This window comes from Amborella trichopoda, chromosome 9, assembly GCF_054954075.1.
Source record: "Amborella trichopoda isolate Santa Cruz 75 chromosome 9, AtrichopodaSantaCruz75HAP2 v2.0, whole genome shotgun sequence".
Lineage (NCBI taxonomy): Eukaryota > Viridiplantae > Streptophyta > Magnoliopsida > Amborellales > Amborellaceae > Amborella > Amborella trichopoda.
In genome coordinates, this window is record NC_142344.1 from 54,427,999 (window position 1) to 54,454,797 (window position 26,799).

A 26,799-nucleotide genomic window follows, 5' to 3' on the forward strand; every position below is an offset into this window, starting at 1 on the left:
AAGCAATCCAATGAATGAAGTTTAAGCATGATGAGGTGCAAAAGGTGCATCCATCAGATAAGATATAGTTTAGTGTAAAGCAGTTCGGACATTGATATTGTGCAAACATCCATCTGGCAGGGGCTCTAGCCAATTTATTAGTATAGATAGCACACCACTATCTCAAAACTCTTGTTGGAGCTACCGTCTATAGAAACAGGCCAAATTTTGAGAAAGAATTCAAACAAGATTTAGGATTTTCATAATAAAAATATTGAATATTGTAAATGTATTTTTTTTTTTTGGAAGGAAAAACTCAAGTAATTTCAGTGTAGGGTATTAATCAGATTAAAGTTACAATGAAGCAATGAAAGATGTCCGGCAATTTGACAGTAGATGATACATTCGACATTTGTTTAAAATCAAGTAGATCTATAAATATATGAAAATCGTGAAATGGACGGTGTAGATAATATGTTGTAAAATGTACTATTTTTTAGACTTAAAATCTTTTTATTTTTCATAGTCATATATTGAGATCAATCAAAGGATTTTTCAACAATAAAACTACTTTTTTCGATGGATTTTTTAGGGGCATCCATAGTTCGGTATAAACTTTTTTTAAAAAAAAATTAAGTCTAAAAATCCATCTCAAAAATAAATTTTGGATAGGTTACTCATTTCTATTAACTCGTAGAAACCAGGTCCTCACTCATGTTTTGTGTTCGGATGGGACTGCAGCCTCATCAAACCATTTTCCCTTACTAAACCCTCGCGACAACTCGTAAAAACCCTGTAGAAATGAGAGAGAGAGGCCATCGAAGTTGCAGAGAAACAAAAAACTGCTTTAAGCGGGCCCTAACCCTAATTCTTCTCAAAAACCATTAAATCTTCTCTACTGGATAAAAGAATCAGCACAAAATGATGCCCTAGCCCCTATTTTGCTAAGGAGCCATTGGAGCTGCAACGTGGGATAATTCGTTTAAAACCGCTTCAACGGCTAGCAGTAACGGGCATAACCGGTCACACAATTTTGAAAAAAGAAAACATAACGGCCTCTCTCTCTCTCCTCCCTTGAAGCAGCACAATCGCCATGGCTACGAACAAAGAGAAGGCGCCTGTAAGTGAAGAAACCTACCTTTCTCTCAAATTTTTCATAAATTTTCTATCATTTTCCCAATTTAATCAATATTTTTCTTTTTCCTCCCTTTTTTTCAATTATTTTTCTTCCACTTGTACTCTATTATGTTCAATTTTTACTTCCTGTTGGAACCATATTTTGCCCAAAAATCACTCATAAAACAGGAGAAAAATGGCGATGAAAAGTCCAAAGAATGGACACTGGAAGATTTTGAGATTGGCAAACCTCTTGGAAGAGGAAAGTTTGGAAGCGTGTACCTTGCTAGAGAGAGAAAGGTACCCATTATCAGATCTCTCTCTCTCTCTCTCTCTAATGGAGCATTTTGACATAATTGTGTACCTCGCTACAGAGAGAAAGATGCCCATTATCAGATCTCTCTTTCTCTCTCATTCATGCTTTTCAACATAAAATGCAGAGCAAATACATTGTAGCACTGAAGATTTTGTACAAGGTCCAAATTCGTAGACACCAGCTTGAGCATCAATTGATGAGAGAGATTGAGATCCAGAGTCGACTTCACCACCCCAACATTCTTCGACTCTACGGCTACTTCCATGATGAGGTACTGACCCTCTCTATGTATCCAGCCCCTTTCATTCTTAGAATTTTTTGGTAAATTCACCACTAAAAAAGAGAACACCTCTGCCAATCAACTAGAAAAAACTTTCTGGTCCAGTTTAATTTATTCGAATTTTTCTTTTCAGTTATCTATGATTTGATTATGTCCTCAAATCCCTTTGTAATTCTTCCTTATTACTGATCCATTCAATGATGGTCCTCTTTTGTTCTGAGATTACTGTGAGAATTTACCCATTGTTTTTATTCGAATATTTCTCAATCTCTGCTTTAATTTTCAAATTCCCCTAGTCTGTTTCTCTATCACCTAATGTTTGAAAATTCCTGGAAATGATATGAGTTTTCTTGTTGTTGCTCTTTTAGGAACGTATATTCTTGATTCTGGAATATGCTGCAAGAGGAGAGCTGTACAAGGAGCTCAAGAAATTGACGCATTATTCCGAGAAGAAAGCAGCCACTGTATGTTGTTATACTCTCTCTCTCTCTCTCTCTCTCTCTCTCTCTCTCTCTCTCTCTCTCTCTTTTGGGTTTTTCCCTTGTTTAATGGGTCTGCGTTTTTCTTTTGCAGTATATCGCCAGCATTACCCAAGCACTGGTTTATTGCCATGAGAAACATGTGATTCATCGAGATATTAAACCAGAAAACCTTCTGGTGGATATGCAGGTAACACCACTCTATATGTTTAAGAGATCTTGGGTTTATTTTATTTCTAAGCTCAAAATTAAGTTTGATAACTTTGATTCATAAAAAATAAAAAACTAAATCTCAATTTTGTCTATGAAACAAATCATCCACGACTTATCGATCAAAGCATGTTATCTGTGCTCAGTTTCGTATTAGAGATAAATTCTAAATAATATTTATTAAATAACTAGGGGCCACATTCTTGAGGAATCTTGCCTTATCTCCTTGGGAACCCAAAAATCAAGATTTATTAAGAGCATGGGGAAAAACAATGCAACTGAATTTGATTTAGATATAGTCTATCCTTAAGTTGTCTGCTAAAGTATTAGAATCCAGGTTTATTGTGACTCTCTGTGACCCAGTTGCAGATAATAACATATCAGTGGCAGACTAAATCTTTAGTTCATGATTTTGGAGAACTGCAGTTTTTTATTTGGGAAAAAAGAGAAATAAGTATGACTGGGCTGCCCTTGCATTATAGTCGAGTTTTTCTTTGCTTCCCCCCCCCCCCCCTCCTTAATATTTGCCTGATAATAAGTACTCAAAGGGAGCTTTTGAAATTTAGCCACCCTATATTGTACAATTTCCATTCCACACACCAATGCGATTTACAACTTTTTCCAGAGCAGAGAGAACTTCATTGCCAAATTTGGTAGTTGTGTATTTTAATTTATTTTATTTTATTTCAAGTCTTGTTAAGTTGTTGTTTTGCAGGGTCAATTGAAGATGGCTGATTTTGGATGGTCAGTACACTCGAAAACTAAGAGGCATACCATGTGTGGAACTCTGGATTACATACCCCCTGAAATGGTCGAAAACAAGGCGCATAATCACACTGTGGATAACTGGAGCTTAGGCATTCTGTGCTTTGAGTTCCTCTATGGATATCCTCCTTTTGAAACAGAGAGCCAGAATGATACTTTAAGGAGGTTAGGAACACACATTTCTTCAGTTTCTCTTATCTTTTTTATTCAATGCTTCTTGCACTTAATGAAAAAAATTACTCTCTTGTGCAGGATTATGAAGGTTGATTTAAGCTTTCCTTCCACTCCATTGGTTTCTCGAGAAGCAAAGGATCTTATTACTCGGGTAAGTCCATTGATGCCCTTTACTGAAGAAGATATGCGCGTCCATAGTGAGGTCATTTTGGTTGTAGCTTAGTTTGGCTTCTATTTGTGCAGCTTCTGGTGAAGGATCCTTCAAAGAGGCTTCCCCTGCAAAAAATTCTTGAGCACCCATGGATTGTTAAAAATGCAGAACTCATCAATTCATCATGATTTGACAGACTTCAAAGAGAAGCACTGCAAGTGTTTTTGCCTTTTTGCATGGAAGACTGGACTATTGGTGCCTTTCTTTTGCACCAATTCAACGAAGATTGAATTTCTTACATCATCTATGTATGGCATTACACACTGAAAATTCACTGAAGAGCGTATTTCTTAGTATCTGTCATCTGTAGCATTAAGAACCATTTGAAGTTGGAATTGAAGGAAAGAGATAAATCTTGAAGAAGAGCTACAAGCAGGAAAATATTTAGAGATGAAGCAAACGTTTCTTAGTGAGTCTGAAATCACTAAGTTTTGAAAAAGAGCTACAAGTAGGAAAATATTTAGAGATGAAGCAAGCGTTTCTTAGTGAGTCTGAAATCAGGGAGAAGGAAGCATGAGGTGACTTGTAAATAGTGAAACTCTGTATTGTTCTCTTATGAGCATTAAAAATCCCAGCATTTCTATTCACTTCATATAGACTTGTTTGTTATTACTTTATTTCTTTCAGTATACTCCATGCACGATTTATAGTTCACTCCATGATGTTTCACTACCACGCGAAAAGGAAAAGCAAACTCAAAAACTTCACTTTTTTATATGTGTGTACGTTTGCTGAGCCAAAGCTGAAATAAGAAAGGAAATTCCATGGGAACAACAAATAAGAATCTGAAAAACAAAGTTGAAAGAAATAAAACATAAAAAAAGTTCAAATGCAGACAATAGAAAAGAAGAACAAAAAATGAAGAAGCAATTAAAAGATGCAAACGTAGAAAGGAAAACCCCAAAAAGAATGCCAAAAGCTACTTACTTTCCATTTCCAAATATTTATGGTAGATGACCATAAATAAAAAGTACTTGATCCATCTTTCCAAATCCACATGGTAGATGATCATAAATAAAAAATAATAGATGGATAATTGGTATGCTTGTGTAGATTTAGATATTATTAGTTTTTAATGGTGTAATGCTTCATTTTTTTTCTCCTACATGTCTGTCCTGATCTGTAAAACCAGTCAGCACAGTTTATTGTTCAACTAGCAGCAGAATGGCAGATTATGGTACTTCAAAACATCTCCTACTAGTTGCGCGTCCTGATGATGTTGTGAGAAAACCCATATTAGCTCCATGGCTATGCTCAGTTATCCATGTTCCCCGAATAAGAAGAAAATATTAGGTATGGGTATTTCTGCTTCAAATTCAGGAGTTCAGCATTGGAAAAATTTTACGTAGTGTTGGAACATCGAGCCAAAATCAAAGACAGTCAAGCTCTTAAATTCATGTATCTAGATTCTGAGGCTCATTCTCTGGTCATCTTCTTGAATTTCTCTCTAATATACACTTGCCGAAGGGGATCTGTATTTTCTGCTGTTTTTACTTTTATGGAACCATAGAAGCTGATGACATGCTCTCATAAACATCAATGAAGACAGAATGATCAAGCATTTGTAATAAAGCAAAAAGGTCCTGAATTTCTCAAAAACTAACAGAAAATTAATGAATGAAAGTTTATTTATTTTCTTTTTTATGCGTGTTCTTTTGAGGTGACTATCTATTCATTATCCATATGGTTCTTATGTTATTTCTATTTTCAAAACTTGTCACATGTATTTCCATTCATCTAGTTAAGAAACCAACTTAGAGAAAAGTGTTTCTAGGGAAAGTGACAAGCTATGAAGAGAGCATGAAGTTTGAATTCAATAGAAGTTGGGTACAACTGACATAATTCCTTCATCTGGCTCATCATTCTTTCAAGATTAGTCTAGTCGTTGCAAAAACCGAGGTTTTTCTCATAAAATGTTGTCTTCATTTGATAGAGAGCTTCCCAAAGAAGCTTGGGATCTAACTCAATTTTACAAGGGCTTCACATAATGACAGCCCAAACAATAACAATGATGGTGAGGTATCAGGTAATGAAATGAATTTGGGGAGACAGTAACAAAGGATATCTTTTCTTGTAAGTTATTTTTCCTTTTTTATCTCCTCTTCTTCGCTTTTTCACTAATATTTACATTTTACCTTTCAGTTATTCTTCAGCTTCAAAAGCTCCAAATGCATTTTTTCATTTGTATTAAACATACAGACAAGACTACATGGCAATTGACAAAAGTCATTACGACACTAGAGTGTATTAGTGGAACAATAATCCGCCTTTTTAAAGACATGCTCAGATATACCTAGGTGCACCAATTAGATATACACAGATGGAATCCATCTCCACAAGGAATCAGTTAACGTGTAACCCTTGTTTACCAAAGATAGACAAATCAGTAACAACAGGAAACCCAGTCAAAGTCAGGAAATCAAGCTTAATAAAACAGTGCAAAAGGAATGTAGTTTGATGCCTTTTCAACACATGGTTCCAAGCAGTCACACCAAGATTGAGCCCCACCAGTTTCATAACTTAGCTTCAGCCCTCACTTTGGTTTCTTTTCTTTTTTTTTTCTTTTTCTTTCCCGATACCGGAAAGAAAATTCCAATCGATGAAGCTTTCTTTTGGGAACTCTGAAAATGAGTGACTCAGCTCACTGGTAGATACTGTACTAGGAAGATACCAAAGACTTCTTTTTTCTTTGGTTTATGGAGGATAAGCTGGGATTCTAACTGAAGACCACATGGCACCAGTAGTGCCCTTATGTCATAACCACCTTTGCAAATTCAGAGCTTCAATTTTTTTTGACTGCCTACCTTTATTGTGCCAAATCTGAAATAAGAAGGGAAGTCCATAGAAACAATAAAAGCAGAATCAGAATCTGAAAATAGAACTAAAGAAGTAAAGCATAGTGAGAGGTCAAAGGCAGACAAGTGAAACAGATAAACAAATGGAAAATTGTTACACGCGGGCTGGACCGCATTTCTACATATGCGGTCCATAAGCATAAAGCATTCATCTTAAAGATGGATGTAAATATGTGGTTCATCTAAAAACAATTGACACTAACGGTCCAAATGTTTTTTTAATAGAATTATTATTTCTAGTTTTTAAAATGTATTTAGTTATTCATATTCATGATCTCCATGTTATAGATTACATATCCCTAAAAATTAAGTCAAAAAATCCATCTAAGAAATAGATCTATTAGGGGGCCCGCACTTCTACATGTGCAAACCCGTATGCTAACTGACGACCTAAACAAATAGGGAATCATCATCATCATTTTAGCTTTTTTCCAATTAATTGGGGTCAGCTACATGAAGCCTAGTTCTCATCGGGATTCATGATGAGCTTTTAACAAAATTTTACGTTGGCTGCCTACTTAACACAACCATGTCCCTTTACCCGGGCATGGGATGGGTCAAAGGAAAGCTCAAGGTCATCACCCTTCTTAGACCAAATAAAAGATACAACAAATTGTAGATTCTATAAAGGAAAATCCCAAAAAGAATGTGAAAATTACTTAATCCCCACCTCCAAATTATTAAGCAAATCACTACATACCTTCCCTTTTTGGAAAAAGCTTTTGCCCAATGTTTCTCTTGCAAAGTGTACTAGAGTCTCTTTTTAATTACCTATGAGGAACCAATAATTTCCCAATAATCAGGAACCAAAATTTTTTATCACGAGTCTGAGGTGATCCTTGTCTTTTAGAACTTTTTTCTTGATCCCCAAATACCACTCTCTCCCCTCAACTCTGTATTTCACATTCTGAAATGACTTCAGTGCCCTCCTTATCTCTTGTTAGGAACAATTCCTGCTTGATCTTGAAGCAATCACAATATTCTCTTGGGACACACAATTGGATGGCATAACACTGGCTTTTGCAGATGCTGTTCAAAAGCAACATCATTTATCTGGGTTTTCTACCTTTCACGGATTCGAAAGTCAAATTCTTTTAATTGCATATTGTCATTAATATAAAGCCTGTGACTTTGTGGATCTATTTGGTTTGTCTCTCTCCTTCTTCTGTTTGAATGTTGAAGAAAACCTTTAGTATGTTGTCTCGAGCAGTCATTGCTTTGCTTGTCTTCTGGCGTTTCCTCACCAGGAAGAAGGCCTACGACTTCAAGTATTGCATTCTTGGGGATGGAGTTGCAGCTGTAAGTTAAAATTTCATTTAGCAATGTAATATCAGAAAACACACATAGAGAATAAAGCCCTTCATGCATGACCATGCAATTCTATATTCATGCAAATGTTTGTTTTGCTATAGTTCTCTCTTTGTTCCTTCATTGTAATAAATTATGAGTCATTCTTACTGTTTGTTCTTTCTCAAGGTGGTTAGGATGAGTAAAATTATGATGTTATTTTTCTTTAGTGTTTAAGCTCAATTAGAAGCTACTTGTAGTTGCCAATTGCCAATTTTAATCTCTTTCAGTTCTTTCATATGTTGTTCCTTGCTTTTGTTTATTCTTTTATAATTTACTACACCATCAAAAATCTCTTAGGAAGCCAGCACCATAGTTCTCTCTCTTCTCGACAATACTCCTACGGTGAGAGGCTTGGGAGGATCTTCAGTTTCCACTCTCATATTTAAGGCGCTCGAATGTGTAAAAAACAGCTGGTCCGAATGGGACTCTGCCTAATCGGAGCGAATCAAAAAAATCCTAGAATGCCCCGAGTCTACTGTTTTTTTTGTAATTTTCACAAAATTTCTTATTAAAAAAAAATCTCCACTCTGACATGGATTTGGGACCTGGGCTCAGGATCTAAAAAGTAGGCGCATGTGTCCAACTTCTTAAATAGTGTTGACAAAACCATGCATTTATGGGGTCTGATCTTGGTGCATAAGCCCATTTCTGGGTTGCGTCACACCTGCATTGTCTATTTATAATAAATGATATAAATTACCTTTGAAAATCGACCTTTTTCCACATTTTTGTCCAAAAAACCTCATGGCTGAATAATATAGGACTAAGAAAAAAAACAAATTGTGAAATATCAAAATAACAACAGTATCAACCAAAATTAATATGGATGGTCGTATAGTGCTCAGTGAGAAAGCAAATAAAGTTTATATGCATTTCCTACGCATGCATTTGTATACATGTTGGAAAGAAAAATTAAAGAGAAAGTTTATATAATCAAACTTATAGGCACAACTCAAAAATCCTCTACAGGAGAACGTTTCAATATTGGAAAACCCTCATCTTGACATCAAGATGTATAGATAAGAAAAACGAATTTTAAAAACAAAAAATAGTGCATCTTGTAACAAGTTATTTGGACTGTCTTCTGTTTTCAATATTTTAAAAATTTTATATATATGCTCAATTTGTTCTTTTTTTTTGAAATTTTAAATTTCATGACTAAAGGCAATTACATATTTTCAAACCCTCAGAAGATTTTCGGTTCGGAACTACACCTTGAAGCAAAATATAAAGGTATGTTCTACTTCTACAGCATAATGAGGGCGCCTTATGTAAACTTCACCCGAATATTAATGCAAGAATGAGTCCCATTTCTCAGCATTAGTGTGGTCATGCAATATCCCTTGTAGCACCCGAATTGACTAAATTGTCCTAAATTTCAATGTCATTTTTTTAGGGCTTGTATACCATGAAACTATCTATATTTGTTATAAAGAGATTACAAGTGCTACTAGCAAATGTTGGATTAGATTAACGTGGGGTGTGCCGGCAAAGTTAAAGATGTTTTTTTTTAACCTGAGTCAAGTAAATGACGCATTCACAACTACCTGATTTGAAATTTAATAAACAAAAATAATTGTAACTTCTTTGTATTAAGAGTAAATAGTGTCTTTATATATTTTTTTTATTTTTAAAGAGCAAGCAACTCATCCATCCACCCAATCACAGATACTTCTTAAACTCATACATGCCACAAACAAAGGATGAAAATGACAATCTAAAATTCTTTCCAATTGAAAAGTGAGAGTTTTTTTTTTTTTGGTAATTCAGTGAAGGGAAGATAAGCTCTTATCAGTTTTTCAAACAGTTTAAGAGTAAGCTTTTTTTAAAGAGAACGCATAGAATGAAACCATTTATATATGATACAAGATGATCACAATAATCATGACCATTAGATATAGAGACCATTTATATATGATACAAGATGATCACAATAATCATGACCATTAGATATAAAATTTAGCGGCTGCAATTATTCCATTGACCAAATTCAAACTTTATTAATGAAATAATAACTGTGAAAATAGAAACCACAAAAATACTTTGAGAGAGAGTGTGCAAGAGAAGGGGGGTCATTTACAATTGAACCATCGAAGAGCGCATCTAATTCGCTTATTCAGCAATTGGTCCCTCAAATGCCTAACTTTCGCCGAATTTCGGCAATTTAACGGCAAATGTGTAACTTTCGCTGAATTTCGGCAATTTAACGGCAATTGCAGCCCCCGACGCCTAGTAAAATGCCGTCATAGATGACGAAATTCTACGGTATATCTACCGAAAAGTGCAATGTAAATTACCAAAGGAATATCTGCTTTCATACTGACTATTCCTATATCTTGCCTTGTTTATTCATCTAATTCCTATTAATGCAAATGATCACCGACTTACGTTGCCGGTTTTGACCACATACACTCTCTTTCTCTCTCTAGAATATACAGTCTCTCTCTAGATCTACAAACCTCACTCTCTCTAAACCCGATTAGTGATTAGTCCACTCTCTCTAAACCCGATTAGCTATTAGTCCACTCTCTCATTGAACATTATTAATACACGCACGCATTACTCTGTCATCTTACATTTCTTACCATATTTGGACACCATTATGTCGAGTTTAGTTTATGGGAGAGAGAGTATATAAAAGGCGTTAGAGAGAGACCACACCTCTACCTCTTTCCTTTTAAAGAGAGAAAATACAATAAAAGGGGGTTAGAGAGGGAGAGAAAGCATTCGTAGCTTTTTGTTATCATTTTCAGTGCTTTTGCAATGGCCGAGACGGCTTTCGATTACATTATTGTTGGCGGAGGTGTAGCAGCTGTAAGTCCTCTGTCGATTCTCTGAATCTCTCTTTCTCTCTATATATCTTTCCCTCACTCTCTACATAGCAGTTGTATGTCCTCTGTGGATTCTCTCTCTTTCTCTCTTGATTGAGTTCCGGTATTTTTACTTGAATTTCTCCTTTCACGTTTATCATGATCTGTGGTCAATTGATTTATTCATTGGAAGCTTGGAGGAAGACGAAAATTGGGAAGTTTTTAACATGGATTGGTCATTTTTGGTTCTGTTGTTTAATTTATTGTTGAGATTCTGAGAGAGAAAGAAATTGCAGAATTTGATATTAATCATCGACACAAGTGAAAGTTTATTATGCATAGATCGTGAAGAGAAATGCTCATCTAATTTCCTTATTATTGCTTTTTTTATCGCCAACTGGAATTTAAAGAACATGATTTGGCTATGTAATTTGGCAACTATTATTTGATCCTGATTGTGTCATCAAATCTGTGAATTTCCATCTCTATTTGAGACTTTAATCTGTGTCAGGTCTGGATTGAATCCTTCTTTGTTCTAATGATCTGACATCTCTTAGTTTCCTCTACCTCACCGTTTCATTTATTTTTAGTTTGATTTTATGTAGTCTTTGCTCTTCAATATCATCTTCATCAGGGTTCGGAGGAAAGTTACTCAAAGTCCTATGCTGGCCACAAACCCTAGAAATTTTTTAAAAAAGATAGAAAAATATATAAAAAAAAAAAGTACTAAAAGTAAAATAAAACCAAAAGCAACTTTAGAAAGTCCAAATCATAATAAAAGTTTATACAGAGCCTAGGCTTTAAACAATCAAATTAAAGCCTACCTTAAAACTTTCACTAGAAGACGTTGTTTTGATGCCCAAATATCATCAAATTGATCATCTCGACATCAAGATGCATGGACATGAGAAAAACATGGATTTCAAGTTTTGGAAATAGTGCATCTTGTAACGCATTTTTGGACCGTCAATTTTCAAGATTTTCAAGTTTTCATAGATCTGCTCGATCTCACTTTTTTTTTAAGCTTTAATTTTATAACTAAAGATGAAAATTTAATTTAAGGCTATCACGAAACTTTCCAGTATTGAAACCATATTTCTCGACACTATTTGAAGGTGGGCTCTAATTTGATTGTTTAGAGCCTCAGCTCTATACAAACCGCACTCTTTTCTAATTATTTGGGGTTGGCTATGCAAATCTCAGTCCACCATCCTTCTTTATTAAGGGACATAACCTCAATGAGGTCATAAGTTGCCAACTGTAGAAAGTTCAAATAAGCTTAAAAAAGAATTTAAAATAATTGTTTTATAGTTGGAGACGCTAAAATAATCCAAAAAACAGTATATCCAAAAAACAGTATATAAAATTATGGATTATGGCAAAAAACTACCACCAATCTTTGTCACAAACATGTAAATGATATACAAAATAATTATACAACATTGCCATATTTTTCACGATTTTTTGGGAACTTTTCTTTTTATATATAACCCAAGATGTACATACAAGTCGGGGCACCTCGGCCTCACTCATAGGGTAAGGCCGAGAAACTCGGCTAAGTCTTGTAACAGTGATCTTCATCATCACTTTATATGTAGCAACGTTTTGCACTACAATATTATATGGATCCTTTTCTTCTTTCTGCATTTGTTTAGTGCTTAACGAATTGATATTTGATGCCCAAAATGCAACTCTTCAATGTTGCTATGGTTCGTGTGCTTCTGCTCACTCTCTGGCTCATCATTTATTATCAAATTGAGTAACTGATTTCCACTCAGTAATATAATTCATTTGTTGTATTGGGCCTCACTAGGTCACCTTGCTTTTACAATTTGCTAAGATGCATAAAAAAAAATCCTCCGAATATTAAATTCAAATTTCTAACTTTTTGAGTAGTAACTGAAAGAAATAAGCTTCTAAATGACAATTATTGAAGAAAAAATGGTTTTAAATGAAGTATGGAGATGATGCATGTTTGCTTTTGCCTAGCCATCCTCTATTCCTTGGCCATTATAACTAAATTTGTTCAGTTTCTAGATAAAAGTCTATTGTAAGTGGATGAAGCCAGGACTTGAGTGTCTTGTCTTTCTTTTTTGCTTGGTGATCACTGTAGTATCTAATGATTTGATTCTCTAATTTTATTTGCTATATTTAATTTATTCTAGAATATAACAAAGCCCCACATCTTATTGTGCAAGCATTTAATCTAAGAATCCTAATTTATTGCTTTTTGTGATGTTCCCAGGGGTATGCGGCTAGAGAATTTGTGAAACTTGGTATTCAAGGGAAGCTAGCAATTATATCTAAAGAAGCGGTACACTTCTTTTATTTTCCTTTTTTTTTCTTTTTTTCCTTAAAGAATGTTTCTTATGAATTCTAGTTTGTGATACTATTGAAGTTGTAGCTTTAACCCATCTCTAGATAAGTGCCAGTTGATATGGGTAGTCAGGGTTCTTGTTGGTTGATTAGAGTGTTACTTCCTTGATCATACTTGCAGGTAGCACCATATGAACGTCCTGCACTTAGCAAGGCTTATCTCTTCCCTGAAGGCAAGTTATTTCCAGAATTTAAATGACATTGCATGTTACTTGATATTTTCCATTCCATATTATTAAACTGATGGCACTTCTTGTTGGTTCTGATATAAGATCTGGTGGAATTGAAATTAGCTAATTATCATAGAATGGAAACAGAATTAATTCTTTGGTTATATTCAATGAATTAGAGTTTTCTTGGTCCATTGGATGATGGTATACTTTCCATTCAGTATATTGATGAATCTTTGCAGAAATCTAAGGACCATAAATCATCTCAATTAGTTGCCATTATGTCATTTACGTATGGAATTCTTCTAATGCCTTCTTCATATGATATATGTACTTCCTTTAGAGATTTATTTTTCCATATCTTATGTTTTATTTGTAGTGTGAGAAAATCGTGCATTCTTCTTGCTTTCAGGTGCTGCAAGACTTCCAGGATTTTATGTGTGTGTTGGAAGTGGAGGTGAAAGGTTACTTCCCGAGTGGTATGCTGAAAAAGGTTACTACTTCTTCAATCTTAATGCTTACTCTTCAATAGATTTTCTTTCTTCGGCATTTCTCATAATTAAGAAAAACATGCTCTCCATTTTTTTTAGCTACAGTTTCGCTCTGTATCTACCCTCCAATATAGGCCACTATCAGCATGTACTCGTACAATATTAATTTTTATTGTCCTTATCATTGAAAATCTTTGATTGCAGGCATTGAACTCATTCTGAAAACTGAAATTGTCCGAGCAAACCTTTCTGCCAAAACCCTAAGAAGTGCAGATGGAAAGACTTTCAAATATGGTACCTTGATTATTGCAACAGGCTCTACGGTAATGCCTTGATATCATCAAATTGTTGAATTCCAACAAATTTCTTTTGTTTTCTTTTTTTTCTATACATGTAGTCCTTCCATTAAAATCATTGTTAACTGTTTCTTTTTTTCTATACATGTAGTCCTTCTGTTATAATCATTGTTATCTGAAAACCTTGCATCTTTTGGTATAAAATTCTGCTTGTGTTTTATGTTGAAAATATGGATGTGGATATTCTTGATCAACCATGTTCTGGATGATTCTTAATTTTATTTTTTTATTTTGATTTTTGTTTGAACTGGTTCTTACCTTTTCTAAGTTTTTATTCCGGTAATTGAGCAAGACTTGGGTCTTTGTTCGAGTTCAAATGCTTCAGTGATCAATTGTGTTTTATGTGATGTTTCAATTCATGTTATATCATGGGCACTGGACATATAATGCTTCAGAAAATTGGCAAATACTTGTGACCTTTCTCCTAAATGGAAGTTATTCACAAGTTGCTGACATGTTCTCTCCCCCGCCCTCAGGCATTTCTGGTTCGTCAATCTACCGATATTGTTTGAAGCTGTATATTGGCTCAATGTCAATGTTGGGATGAATGCAATATGAACTACCAACAACTAGCTGCTTCCTTGACTGAAACATAATTTCAATTTGTATTACTGCCTATAATTGGAATTACAGAAGATATTATCTTCTGAGAAAGTCATACACCTGCAGATCAAATCATCATCATCATTATGCGAACCTTATCCCAATTATTTGGGATCAGCTACAGGAATCGTGTTCCGCTATCGCGCTCTATTCATTAATATACCCTCAAGCAATGTATAAGTCACCATATCTCTTTTCACTACTACTATCCATGTCCTTATGGACCTTCCCCTTGCCCTTTTAGAGCCTTCCACTTGAACCAAATCACCCTCCTAACCGATGCAGTTCTAGGTCAAAGTTGCACATGACTAGACTACAAAGTCTACTTTCCCTCATCTTATCGCCTATTAGAGCTACCTCTAAGTTCTCTCCGATATGTACATTCTGAATTCTATTCTTTCTTGTCTTGCCACTCATCCATCTCAACATACTTATCTCAGCTACACTCATGGATATGTTGTTTCTTGACGAACCAACATTTGTCTCATAAAGCATGGTTGGCTTTAGAGCTTCATTGGTATGCGACAATCACATAAGACCCCATAAGCACATCTCCACTTCGTCCACGTAGCTCTAATTTTATGTGTGACATCTTCCTCAATCTCTCCATTCTTATAGATTATCAATTCAAGATATCGAGAATAATGTCTTTTTGGTACTTCTTGGCCATCAATCTTAACTAATTCATCATTTCTACTACTATTATTATTAAACTTGCATTTTATATATTTTGTCTTAGTTTGGCTAAATTTTAAAACCTTTAGATTATAGAGTATCCCTCCAAAGTTTTGACTTTGTGTTGACATTATCTCTAGTCTCATCAATCAAAGCTATGTCATCCACAAACAGCATGCACTACAGTACCTCATCCTGTAGATGCCTAGTTAACTCATCCATAACCAATGCAAAGAGATACAGGCTCAATGTTTACCTCATGATGTAGGCCTATTGTCACTAGAAACTCCGTTGTCTCTCCACTAAATTGCCCTCATACTAGTTAGTGCTCCCTCATACATATCTTGCACTATGTCAAAATATCCTCTAGTGACTTCTTTCTTTTTCAACACCTACCAAATTAACTCTATGTACTCTATCATATGCTTTCTCTCAATCAATAATGACCATGTTGGAGGTCTTTTCTATTCTCTCTGACCTTCTCAATCAATGGTTTAGGAATATAGCCTCAATGGTTGATCTCCCTAGCATAAATCCGAACTAGCTTTCTCATACATTCGTTTCATTTTGTAGTCGTACTTATTCGCTCTCTCCCATTCTTTATAGTGTGGCTCATAAGTTTGATCCCTCAATAGTTCGTACAACTTTGTATCTCTCCTTTGTTCTTGTAACATTTTCTTTGTTCACAAAATTATGTTTAACAGTTGTTCAACACTAGAAAATGTCAATCTCTCTTGTGCACTTCCAACCTCTATTGAGATACCATCTGGTCTTAAAGCCTTTCCTATCTTCAAATTTCACAAAGCTTCTTTCACTTCAAAAATACTAAATGTATCTATGATCTCCGATCAAATAAAATTAAAACTAATTAGTTATCAAATAAAGAAAGAAAATGATCTATTTAGATCCATAGAGCGAACTAATTGTCCAAGAAGTATCTGTCCGACAATGTTCAAGTTCTTAATTTAATTTACTGTCCAAATGTTAGTCTTACCTTCCTTAAAAGGTGGCAATAGTACACAAATCTTGTATTTGCTTCTAATATTGATTGCAAATCTTTTATTGTTCTTTAGATCATCTTCACAATCGCAATTTTTTACTTGTATAATGCATTTTGCAATTTGATTTATATTACTTTCTCCAGGTTATAAAATTATCAGATTTTGGTGTCCAAGGCGCTGATGCTAAGGGCATCTTTTATTTGAGAGAAATCGAAGATGCTGATAAACTTGTAGAAGCAATACAAAAGAGTGAGGGAAAGAAATGTGTTGTTGTTGGGGGAGGATACATAGGACTTGAGTTGGCGGCAGTGATGAAGTTGAACAAATTTGATGTGACAATGGTCTACCCTGAGCCATGGTGCAGTAAGTTTTAATTTGCCTTTCACCCCTGTGGGCCTTGTGGTATCATATTAATTATTAAATGTGATCTTTCTTCATTAGTTTTAAAAAAGGGTGTGGTTTCTATAAGGTTGCAACCTTAAACAATCCAATTAAGGTGCACCTCCAAATTTTATCATAACATGTAATTTTGGTGTAAGAAATTATTAGGATTATCTGAAAATCTATTTTCATATCTAATTATAAAATTTTAAACTCCAAAGATGGTTAAAATTAAGTTGATTTATTAGCATATGAAAATCTTGAAAATGGACAGTCTAGATAATGTGTTGCAAGATGCACTATTTCTGGGACTCAAAATCTTTTTTTTGGTCATATTCATACATGTCTATGTCGAGATGATCAACTAAATTTTTCGGCATTAAAACAACCTTCTCCGATGGAGTTTTGAGGTGCATCCATATTTCTACATTTTAAGGTTTCAACCTTATATAAACCTTTTCCTTTAAAAAAAGGATTACCTCGAGAGAAATAGACTGCTTTTTTTCCTCCTGAAAATCTTGTTTAGATATGGGAGGTCACAGTTATTACAAGTTGATGAAAATAGTATCAATAGTTCGGAATTTACAATATTTGCATTATCTACAGCATTTTCCATTTTCCTATGTATACAACGTGGTATTAAATGTGTGGGTGAAATTCTGAAAACCAAAGTAAAAACTCCTTTTCCCAGTTAAAAACTCCTTTTCCCAGTTTACTTGAGTTCATAAAAATTATAATGAACTCCTTATGAGGGGAGCTAACAAACTGATACTTTGATTCACAAATCACCTTAATTTCACCCTGATGAATGTACATGGAACCTACCAACAAAAAATAAAAAATTAGAAAAAAGATGATAAGAGAGATGATACCCCTGCCCAAATAAAGATGATGCTTGAACAACAAATTTTTTGTGCTCTACAGTGTACTTTTGATATTTTAAATTTCTAATTTCTAGCTTCCTTCATACAGTGCCCCGTCTGTTTACTTCGAGCATTGCTGCTTTCTATGAAGGATATTATGAAAACAAGGGAGTCACGATCATCAAGGGGACAGTGGCTGTTGGATTTGATTCCGATAGCAATGGGAATGTATGCTTTTCGAATTATAGTTAATGTTTAAGAAGGTAAATATGGCAAGTGATGTTCCTTTTTTATGGTTGTTTTGTTGATGTTGTTCAGGTAAAGGTCGTGAAATTGAAGGATGGGAGAGCACTTGAGGCTGACATTGTTATTGTTGGTGTTGGGGCTAGACCATTGACAAACCTTTTTAAGGGTCAGGTTGAGGAGGAGAAGGGAGGCATTAAGGTTTGAAGAGTCTCCTACTAACTTATATCTTACTCCGTAGAGGAAATTGGTTTAGCGTCTTCTATATCAGTTCTTCATAAAAGATGATCCATTTTTATGTTGATCTCTGCTTTAACTACTTAAAATCTGGGAAAATATCAGGATAGTACCTGGGACACCTGCATAGATCATACTAGTGTTCCTTCAAATGTCATGATATTACCTCTGCCTCTCTGGTATTTCAAACACCGAACCTAGGGTAAGACGGTCATCTAGAAAAATATTGAGAGGTCCAGATACTCTACGCTGATATTGCCAATTGTTGTGCGATCTGCATGATTAAATGTGGTCGTTACAGGTACAGTCCTCATATATTCCTTTAGATTTATTTGGTCTATGGTTTTTCAATCAGAATATAGCCTGTGCACTATAAGATGTATACTTATCTCCCATATCAATGAGAAATAAAGCATGGAATTCACAGCGATTTAATTGAAATGAATTTTGTCCTATTTAGATCTAATGTTAAAAACTCCATTGCATAACCTAAATTTTATATCAAAAGCAGTTTTTATTGCATCACCAGTTTCTTATTATTTAACGTCTTTAAATTGAATATCTTTGGTCATTGCTTACTCTTCTGATTTTCACATGTTTCATCTATCTTTTAGTGACAGGTGTTAGAATCATAAAGGCATAACAGTATATTGATCTTTACTTCTTGAGCTATTGTGACTGGGCTCAAGACTAAATACCAGTTTTCTGGCTCATGAATATTTAAGAACAGTCCCATATTTTCATATGTGATATTGAACAGTATAGTGCGGTTCTTAATTTTGGAGTTTTGGTCGGGAGGACTTCTTTTTACCTTCGTGACTTAGTTGCTCTCTTCAATTTCAGGTCAATGGATTCTTTCAAACCAGTTTTGATGGGGTCTACGCTGTAGGAGATGTGGTAACCTTTCCAATGAAGTTATACAACGAAACAAGGAGAGTTGAGCATGTCGACCATGCAAGGAAATCAGCTGAACAGGCCATGAAGGTATGACCTTTTACTCTCTCTGGTTGTCTGGTCATAGACTCTCTCTCTCTCGCTATATATATATATATATATATATATATATATATGAAAAAGTATAGAATGAGACCATTTACTTTTGATGTAAGGTGAGACATTAATCTTGACCATTGGATGTGAAATTGAATGGCTGTAATTATTTCATTGACCAAGCTCAAACTTCAAAAGAAATTTTTTCGAACTTTGTGGCACATCCAAGCTATCAAACTTCACATCAGATGGTTGTAAGTAATTGTGATCACCTTGTATCAAAGGTAAATAGTCTCATTTTATACAATCCGTATATATATATATATATATATATATATATATATGGAAAGGTATAGAATGAAATCATTTACTTTTGGTACAAGGTGAGACATTAATCTTAACCATTGGATGTGAAATTGGATGGCTGTAATTATTTCATTGACCAAGCTCAAACTTCAAAATAAATTTTCTCTAACTTTGTGACACATCCAAGCTATCAAACTTCACATCGGATGGTTGTAAGTAATTGTGACTACCTTGTATCTAAGGTAAATGGTCTTATTGTATACAATCCCTATATATATATATATATATATATATATATATATATATATATATATATATATATATATATATATATATGATTTGATTTTCTTTAATGCCTAGACACATTAAAGGAAGTGAAAGATTTTGTGCTCCTATGGGAGAAAAGTGTCAATTTGCTTCTTCAGCCAAAAGCCAAGCTAGGTTGTTTTTGCGACCCCAATATTCGGGTTGGACTACTACCCAGAGTCTAAAAGAAAAAAAAAAGATAGAGAATTCAAATACACACTCTATGAACTTGAAAAAAATAATTTCCCAAATTAGAATGAACACCATCCAATTTTCAGACAGCAAAGATCGAAGTGTTAAAGAGCTCAAAATCCAATTTCTTTTTTTTCTGTTTTTTTTTTGAAAATAAGTATTAACTGGATCCTAAAATTTTACATCCAAAAAATCTTACGAAGTACATTATTTACTTGAGGGAAGAAATTTGCTCTTATGGGAGCATAGTATATGTGCTCTTAAAGGAAACTAGAAACATGATTAAATTTTATTTTCAAGTTCAAATCAAGATTTAGCACTTACATTTGTATAATCTTAAATTCATTAAGCATAGTTTGCAGTTAGGTCAACTGAATATGAATTACGTAATCCAAAGAAAACTGAAACTAATTTAAGGATCCCCGATATACCTATTCTTCAATTTTGATTTGAGACCTTTGAAATTCCAAGAGCTTAAGGTTCCATTTATGGGTAACTATGAAGTTTGAAGTAAAAACTTTCCTAGAGATTTTAAAAAATTTCCTTCTAGCAATTATATTTATACTTCCCCGGGTCTCCTTCAAAGCCAAACAATCAAAATCTGAACCATCCATTCAACCTATATGAGTGCCACATGTTTGACATATCCTTGTAGTGGTAGACATGTGTTCCTTCAGCTTCGGTTTGGTGGTAAACATATCGGTTTGGGTGAGGGAAATTTTTGAACCCTTGAAGTCTGTCATGTAACTCTTTTTTTTTTCAAATCAAATGGACATACTTGTTTCTAGAAGGACTTACTTTTACTATTTGATATTCAGAGAACAAGAGAACAATATCTTTCATTTCTTTTTCTTTTTTTTTTGGTGTTGTTTGTATAAGGTGTCTTTCTTAAACAATCAAAGTAAGTCGCACCTCTAGATCTTGCCTCTAAATCTTGCTAAAAGATGAAGTTTCGGTGCCAATAATCCTTATGATGGCCTAAATATCTATTTTTACCCCTAATTATGAAGTTTAAAGCTCCCAAAAATTGGTGCAAATTGAACAAATCTATAAACATTTAAATTTTTTGAAAAATGACGATCTAGATAATGTGTTGCAAGATGTGCTATTTTTAGGATTTGAATTTTTTTTTTATCTCGAAGTCTAGATGATCAATTGCGGGGTTTTTTGATGTCGAAGTAACATTTTTTAGTGGAATTTTGAGGTGTCTTACTTCTATAGTAGAAGGTTCGTCATCATCATCATCATCCAAACCTTATCCGAATTAATTTGGGGTCGGCTTCATGAATCGTGTTCCTCCATTTATCTCTATCAAGGGCCATAACCTTGGGAAGACCAAAAGTCACCATATTTTTTCTCACTACTTCTATCCATGTCCTTTTGGGCTTTTTCTTTGTCTTTTTAGAGCCTTTCACTTGAACTAAATCGCACCACATAACTAGTGTTGTATTAGGTCTACACTGTACCTGGCAGCTCGCTTAAGTCTACTTTTCCTCATCTTATCGTCAATTGACGACACATCTAAGTTCCTTCATATGTATTCATTTTGAATTCTATCATTTCTTGTCTTGCTCCATCCATTTCAATGTCTTCATCTAAGCTACTATCATCCTATGGATATGTTGTTTTTTGACCGCCCAATATTCTGTCTCATAAAGCACGGCTAGTTTTACGGTTGTCTGGTATCACTTCCCCTTCAGTCTCAATAGTATACAGTTCTATAGTAAGGTTCGGACCTTGTATAAACTTATTCATTGAACCTTTTATGGTGATGAGATTTGTTCAATGCAATGTTCTTCTATCAGGAAACTAACAATTTATTCACAGCCAATAAAATATAAACACATTTGCTTGAACAATTTGGAATTCTGCTCTTTGACTTCTCATATAGGAACTGAATATGTGCGGGAAAATTTTGAGATCAGTGCAATGTGCTGGAATTCTTTTCTCTTTTTCATGAAATGGGAATCTTGCTTTACAACTACCAGTTTACTGCCGTTATTTCTCATTTCCTCTTTGTCACAGTGAGTGAATTGAAAACAATTGGTGGCCTCTTTCTCTGTAATTTATTTCATAGTTAACATTTTCAAAGACCATTTCAGGTCCATTATATCCATTTTCCATGGTCAGTGCCTGGCATTCCTTATTCTCATCTATTTTTGTAATTTGTTTCTACGCCTGAAACTCTAACCATGAGCTTCTTTTTCCAGGCTATCAAAGCAAGCCAAGAAGGAAAAACGATTGAAGAATATGACTACCTTCCGTACTTCTACTCTCGCGCCTTTGATTTGTCATGGCAATTCTTTGGGGACAATGTCGGTGAAACTGTGTTGTTTGGCGATGCTAATCCTTCCTCGCCCAAACCCAAATTTGGTTCATATTGGATCAAAGATGGCAAGGTTATCGGAGTTTTCTTAGAGGGTGGAACTCCTGAAGAAAACAAGGCCATAGCCACGGTGGCCAGAGTTCAGCCACCAGTGGATAGCTTGGATGAACTCCAAAAGGAAGGTCTCAACTTTGCCTGCAAAATGTAATATGTTGAGGAATGTTGCAAATTTAGATGGCAGTCTTCATTTTGATAGTCCACTAGTCTCTCTTACGTGCTGTCTTAATCTGCATGATATTGTCCTTAATAAGGGTTCATGTATTGCCTGAAGTTGTTTGACTTTTTTGGTTTGTCTATGGTTGGATCAGCATGATAACAATATGTTGCTTTATAATATGTAATGTGCCAATTATGTGAGCATATATTCCAGGGAAAATGCATTGAGGTGGAAAACTTGCTGACATTCGATTTTTGGTTTTTCCTTTTTTGCTTTTTTTAGGTAGCTGATGCCCTTTGTGTTTTAAACTTAACTAAGAATATCATCAAAATGGTCAAACTATCAACTCAAAAATTCAGAATACAGATGAACAAAATTTCCCTTCTCTGTGTTCGTAAGTTTGAACTTGTTGAATTATTTTGGTAGCTTGGCCTCACTTCGGTGACACGAGACAAATGACAACACTACCCCTCACTTTTTTCGTCAAAAAACAATTTATTTCAAGTTTTGAATATGGAAAACGTTGTGGGCGGGGGGGGGGGGCGTAATTTTGCCTTACTTGGGCTAAATTACAAAAACACCATTGCTTGTTGAAAGTTCTAAAGCCCAAAAAAGAGAGTTTAAATGAACATTAACAATATAGTTTTGAAGTTACTTGTGGGCAATAATCATTCTACAGTAACCCCTTAATTGAAAAAATTAGTTGATTTGACCTTTTTGTGATAACTTCTTCATTTTAATGATATTTTTCCTAATTTTAACTTTTGAAAAAAAACAAAAACCCTAGATATGCCCCCAGCTCTATCTTTTTCCCTCTCCCTCTCTCTCTCTCTCTCTCTCTATATATATATATATATATATATATATAGAAACAATTTATACAAAGATGCAAGCTTATAATGTACACCTACGGATGCACCTCAAAAATCCCTCGGAAAAGGTAGTTTTAATGTTAAAAAACCCTTTGATTGATCATCTCGAGATCGAGATGTATGACCATGAAAAATAAAAAGATTTTAAGTCTCAGAAACAGTGCACTTTACAACATATTATCTACACCGTCCATTTTCAAGATTTTCATATGTATATAAATCTACTTGATTTTAACCATTTTTTAAATTTAAAATTTTATAATTAGATATAAAAATTGATTTTGAGATAATCCTAAGAACATTTTACATCAAAATTATATATCATGAGAAAATTTGAAGGTGCACCTTACCTCTACAACTACGGATGCATCTGTATGCTAATTGCACCCTATATATATTTATATGGAAAGTGATAAATATATATATATATATAGGAAAAAAATGGAATTAGCCCACTAGTTTATATGAACATATGAGCCCAACGTTCCAGATTGATTCCAGACTGATCTGACCATCATGGATGTCCAGTAATGTTTGAATTTTAGTTTTTTTTTTCACAAATCCAATTCACTTGAAATTTTAGGCGTATGTTCATCAAAAATAGGTAAATCTTTAAAAAATATCAAAAAAATATTTTAAATGAAATAAATTGACCAAAATACCCTCGAAAAGTAATGAGGGGTATTTTGGTCGTTTTGTTTTCACGAATAATTTGTTTTATATTAAGTGTGCCTTGATGAGAAGAACACACAACTAAAATTTCAAGTGATTTGGATTAGTAGAAAAAAAATTTTCAAGCACTACCGGACATCTATGAACGTCAGATCGGCCTAGATTTAATCTGGGACATTTGGCTCATATGTTCATATGAGCTGGTCGGCTAATCCCATATTTTCCCATATATATATATGAAAAATATGTTGTGTGCCCAGATGCGTACTGCTAAAGTAAGCGCCCACGGCCCAAATTGAATATGGGCGGATCTGATGATCACGGATGTCCGATAGTGTTAGAAGTTTAATTTTTTCTCTATAAATTCAAATCACTTGAAATTTTCATCATGTGTTCTTCAAAAATAAACGAATCTACGAAAAAATATCAAAAAAAAATTATATTAAATAAATTGACCAAAATACCCCTGAAAGTTTCATGGGGTATTTTGGTCAAGTTGTTTTTTGAGAATTTTTTATTATTATTATTAGATGTGCTTTTATGAGGAGAACATATGCTTAAAATTTCAAGTAATTTGAATTTGTAAAAACAAAATTAAAATTCACATACTATCAGACATCCGTGAGCATCAGATCAACCATAGAATGACCCAGATTCAATTGGGACCATTCGCGTCTAGGCATATGGGTTTACAGAAGTAACACCCATATATATATATATATATATATATATATATATATATATATATATGGATAAATCTTACAACAGCTGGCCAGCTATAATGAATAGTATATAGGGTGGAACGGGAGCCGTTAGATCTTCATCATGAGGTTCAGAATGCATATCACTATTTGATTTTTAATTTATTTTATATAAATCTGATTAATATGAAATTTTGGGTGTGTATACCTAATACTATTTCGCACCATATAAAAATATAAAAAAAAATTAATAATTTAAAATGACCAAAATACCCCCATCATTTTTCAGGGGTATTTCAATCATTTAATATTTTCGAATATATTTTTTATTTGTGCGACCTATTTTTAGTACATATTTCTAAAATTTGATTATGATCCTATTAATAAAAAAATAATTAAAATTAAAACAGTGATATACATTATGAAATACATGATGAAGATCTGACGGCTCCCATTCTACCTATATTACTATTTATTATAGCTGGCTAGCTATTGTTAGCTTTTATATATATATATATATATAAGCAATGTTTTTATGCAACGGTTGTAGCATAGTATGATGCAACCACACTTTTCAAAACCATGTTTATGGTATTATTATGACCCAAAATTTTGTAGACACACTCTCTTCATTTTAATAATCTATAAAAAAAAAAAAAAAATCAATTTGAACCCTAAATATGGTCAAAATGAGTTCCCTCCAACCATGAATCTAGATCATTCATTTGTTGAATTTCAATATGTTAGCCTTTGCAAACTCAAAATCATTTTTTTATGTGTTAACATTGTTCATCAAACGATAATAAAGCTATCTAACAAAATTAGAAGAGAAAAAAATCCTTCTAAAGCCTAGATCTAAGTATAATATCAAAATGGACGGTCTATGTTAATTGCACTAAAAAATACTTTCTAGGTTCCGTTTTCAAATTTTCCTTTTTTGTAATTGTTCATTAGAATGAAAAGATGGTATATTTCAAATTTTGGATCAAACAAATGGCCCTAACATGGTTTTTTAATGTTGATACATTATATTACTATACAATCGTTGAATGAAATAAATGCCATTTATATATATATATATATATATATATATAAAAAGATACTACAAAAAGCCTATAGGCAAAATGTACAGTGATTTTGTCTACCCTCATCATCATCTAAAGTTCATCGCATGGTCACAATTGTCTGGTAATGTTTTTTTTTATTTTTTTTTATACAAATCAGAATGACCTAAAATTTGGAGCGTGTGTTCATAAAAAATAGGCGACTCTACGAAAAAATATCAAATATGTTTTACATGAAAAAAATTGACCAAAATACCCATGAAAAGTTTCGGGGGTATTTTGGAAATTATTTTTTTTTTATTTTGATTAGGGGCGCCTCACTAAGATGTACACACGCTCCAAATTTCAAATCATTCTGATTAGTAGAAGAAAAAAAATGAAACACTACCGGACAATCGTGACTGTACGATGAATTTTAGACGGTGATGAGGGTAGCCGAAATCAGTGTTCATTTTCGCCTATAGGCGTTGGGAAGACTTTTCCATATATATATATATATATATATATATATATATATATATATATATATATGGATGTGGTTTCCATGCGGTTTCAACCTTAAACAATCCAATTAAGGTGCCCCTTCAAATTTGATCATAACATATAATTTTGATGTAAAATATTTTTAGGATTATCTCAAAATCTATTTTCATATCTAATTATAAAATTTTAAACATCAAAAATGGTTAAAATCAAGTAGATCCATAAACATATGAAAATTTTAAAAATAAACGGTCTAGATAATGTGTTTTAAGATGCACTATCTCTGGGACCCAAAATCCTTTTTTCTTTCATAATCATACATCTCAATGTCAAGATGCTCAATTAGGGGGGTTTTCAACATTAAAACAACCTTTTGCTATGGATTTTTGAGGTGCACCCGTAGTTCTACAATTTAAGGTTGCAACCTTTTATATATATATAGTCATAATCCTATGAGACCCTCCAATGCCCCAAAAGATCACCATTAAATTTGGCGTACATCTCTAAAAACGTTATCACATGGGTGTGGGACTTGACTTTTCTAGAAACCCTCCTACACTTATATGTGTAGGACCCCAAAAGATCACTATTAAATTTGGCACGCATATCTAAAAAAGTTATCACATGGGTGTGGGACTTGACTTTTCTCGAGATCTGTGCTAAATTTAATGGTGATCTTTTGGAGTCGTACACGCATGGGTGTGGGAAGGTCTCATAGGATCATTACTT

General features: G+C 33.9%; 2 protein-coding genes across 3 annotated transcripts; both read left to right on the plus strand.

Annotated features, from left to right (window-relative positions):
• The first annotated feature begins 695 nt into the window (after positions 1–695).
• AUR3 (ataurora3) lies at positions 696–4,122 on the plus strand. Of its 2 annotated transcripts, none has more exons than XM_006857942.4 (8): positions 696–1,099; positions 1,285–1,395; positions 1,536–1,682; positions 2,060–2,155; positions 2,265–2,360; positions 3,096–3,310; positions 3,398–3,470; positions 3,563–4,122. In XM_006857942.4, the coding sequence occupies exons 1-8, from the start codon at positions 1,073–1,075 to the stop codon at positions 3,656–3,658; spliced, it is 861 nt and encodes a 286-aa protein (XP_006858004.2). In that variant the 5' UTR covers positions 696–1,072; the 3' UTR covers positions 3,659–4,122. The 2 variants fall into 2 exon arrangements, with proteins under 2 accessions (XP_006858004.2, XP_088702389.1); XM_088846263.1 differs by having other exon boundaries at positions 728–1,099; positions 3,108–3,310.
• Positions 4,123–10,400: 6,278 nt separating this feature from the next.
• LOC18447855 (monodehydroascorbate reductase) lies at positions 10,401–22,514 on the plus strand. The gene is made up of 10 exons (XM_006857941.4): positions 10,401–10,549; positions 12,791–12,859; positions 13,043–13,094; positions 13,504–13,584; positions 13,787–13,905; positions 16,361–16,580; positions 17,571–17,689; positions 17,780–17,905; positions 18,785–18,925; positions 21,946–22,514. Exons 1-10 carry the CDS (start codon positions 10,499–10,501, stop codon positions 22,267–22,269), a joined length of 1,302 nt encoding a protein of 433 aa, XP_006858003.1. The 5' UTR covers positions 10,401–10,498; the 3' UTR covers positions 22,270–22,514.
• Positions 22,515–26,799: the final 4,285 nt, after the last annotated feature.

Coding starts and splice junctions, on each gene's coding strand:
- LOC18447855 (XM_006857941.4), top strand. CDS start 10,499: ATGGCCGAGACGGCTTTCGATTACATTATTGTTGGCGGAGGTGTAGCA. Junction 17,690..17,779: donor ATTCCGATAGCAATGGGAAT/GTATGCTTTTCG, acceptor GATGTTGTTCAG/GTAAAGGTCGTGAAATTGAA. Junction 18,926..21,945: donor CAGCTGAACAGGCCATGAAG/GTATGACCTTTT, acceptor TTCTTTTTCCAG/GCTATCAAAGCAAGCCAAGA.
- AUR3 (XM_006857942.4), top strand. CDS start 1,073: ATGGCTACGAACAAAGAGAAGGCGCCT. Junction 1,100..1,284: donor CGAACAAAGAGAAGGCGCCT/GTAAGTGAAGAA, acceptor CTCATAAAACAG/GAGAAAAATGGCGATGAAAA. Junction 1,396..1,535: donor ACCTTGCTAGAGAGAGAAAG/GTACCCATTATC, acceptor CATAAAATGCAG/AGCAAATACATTGTAGCACT.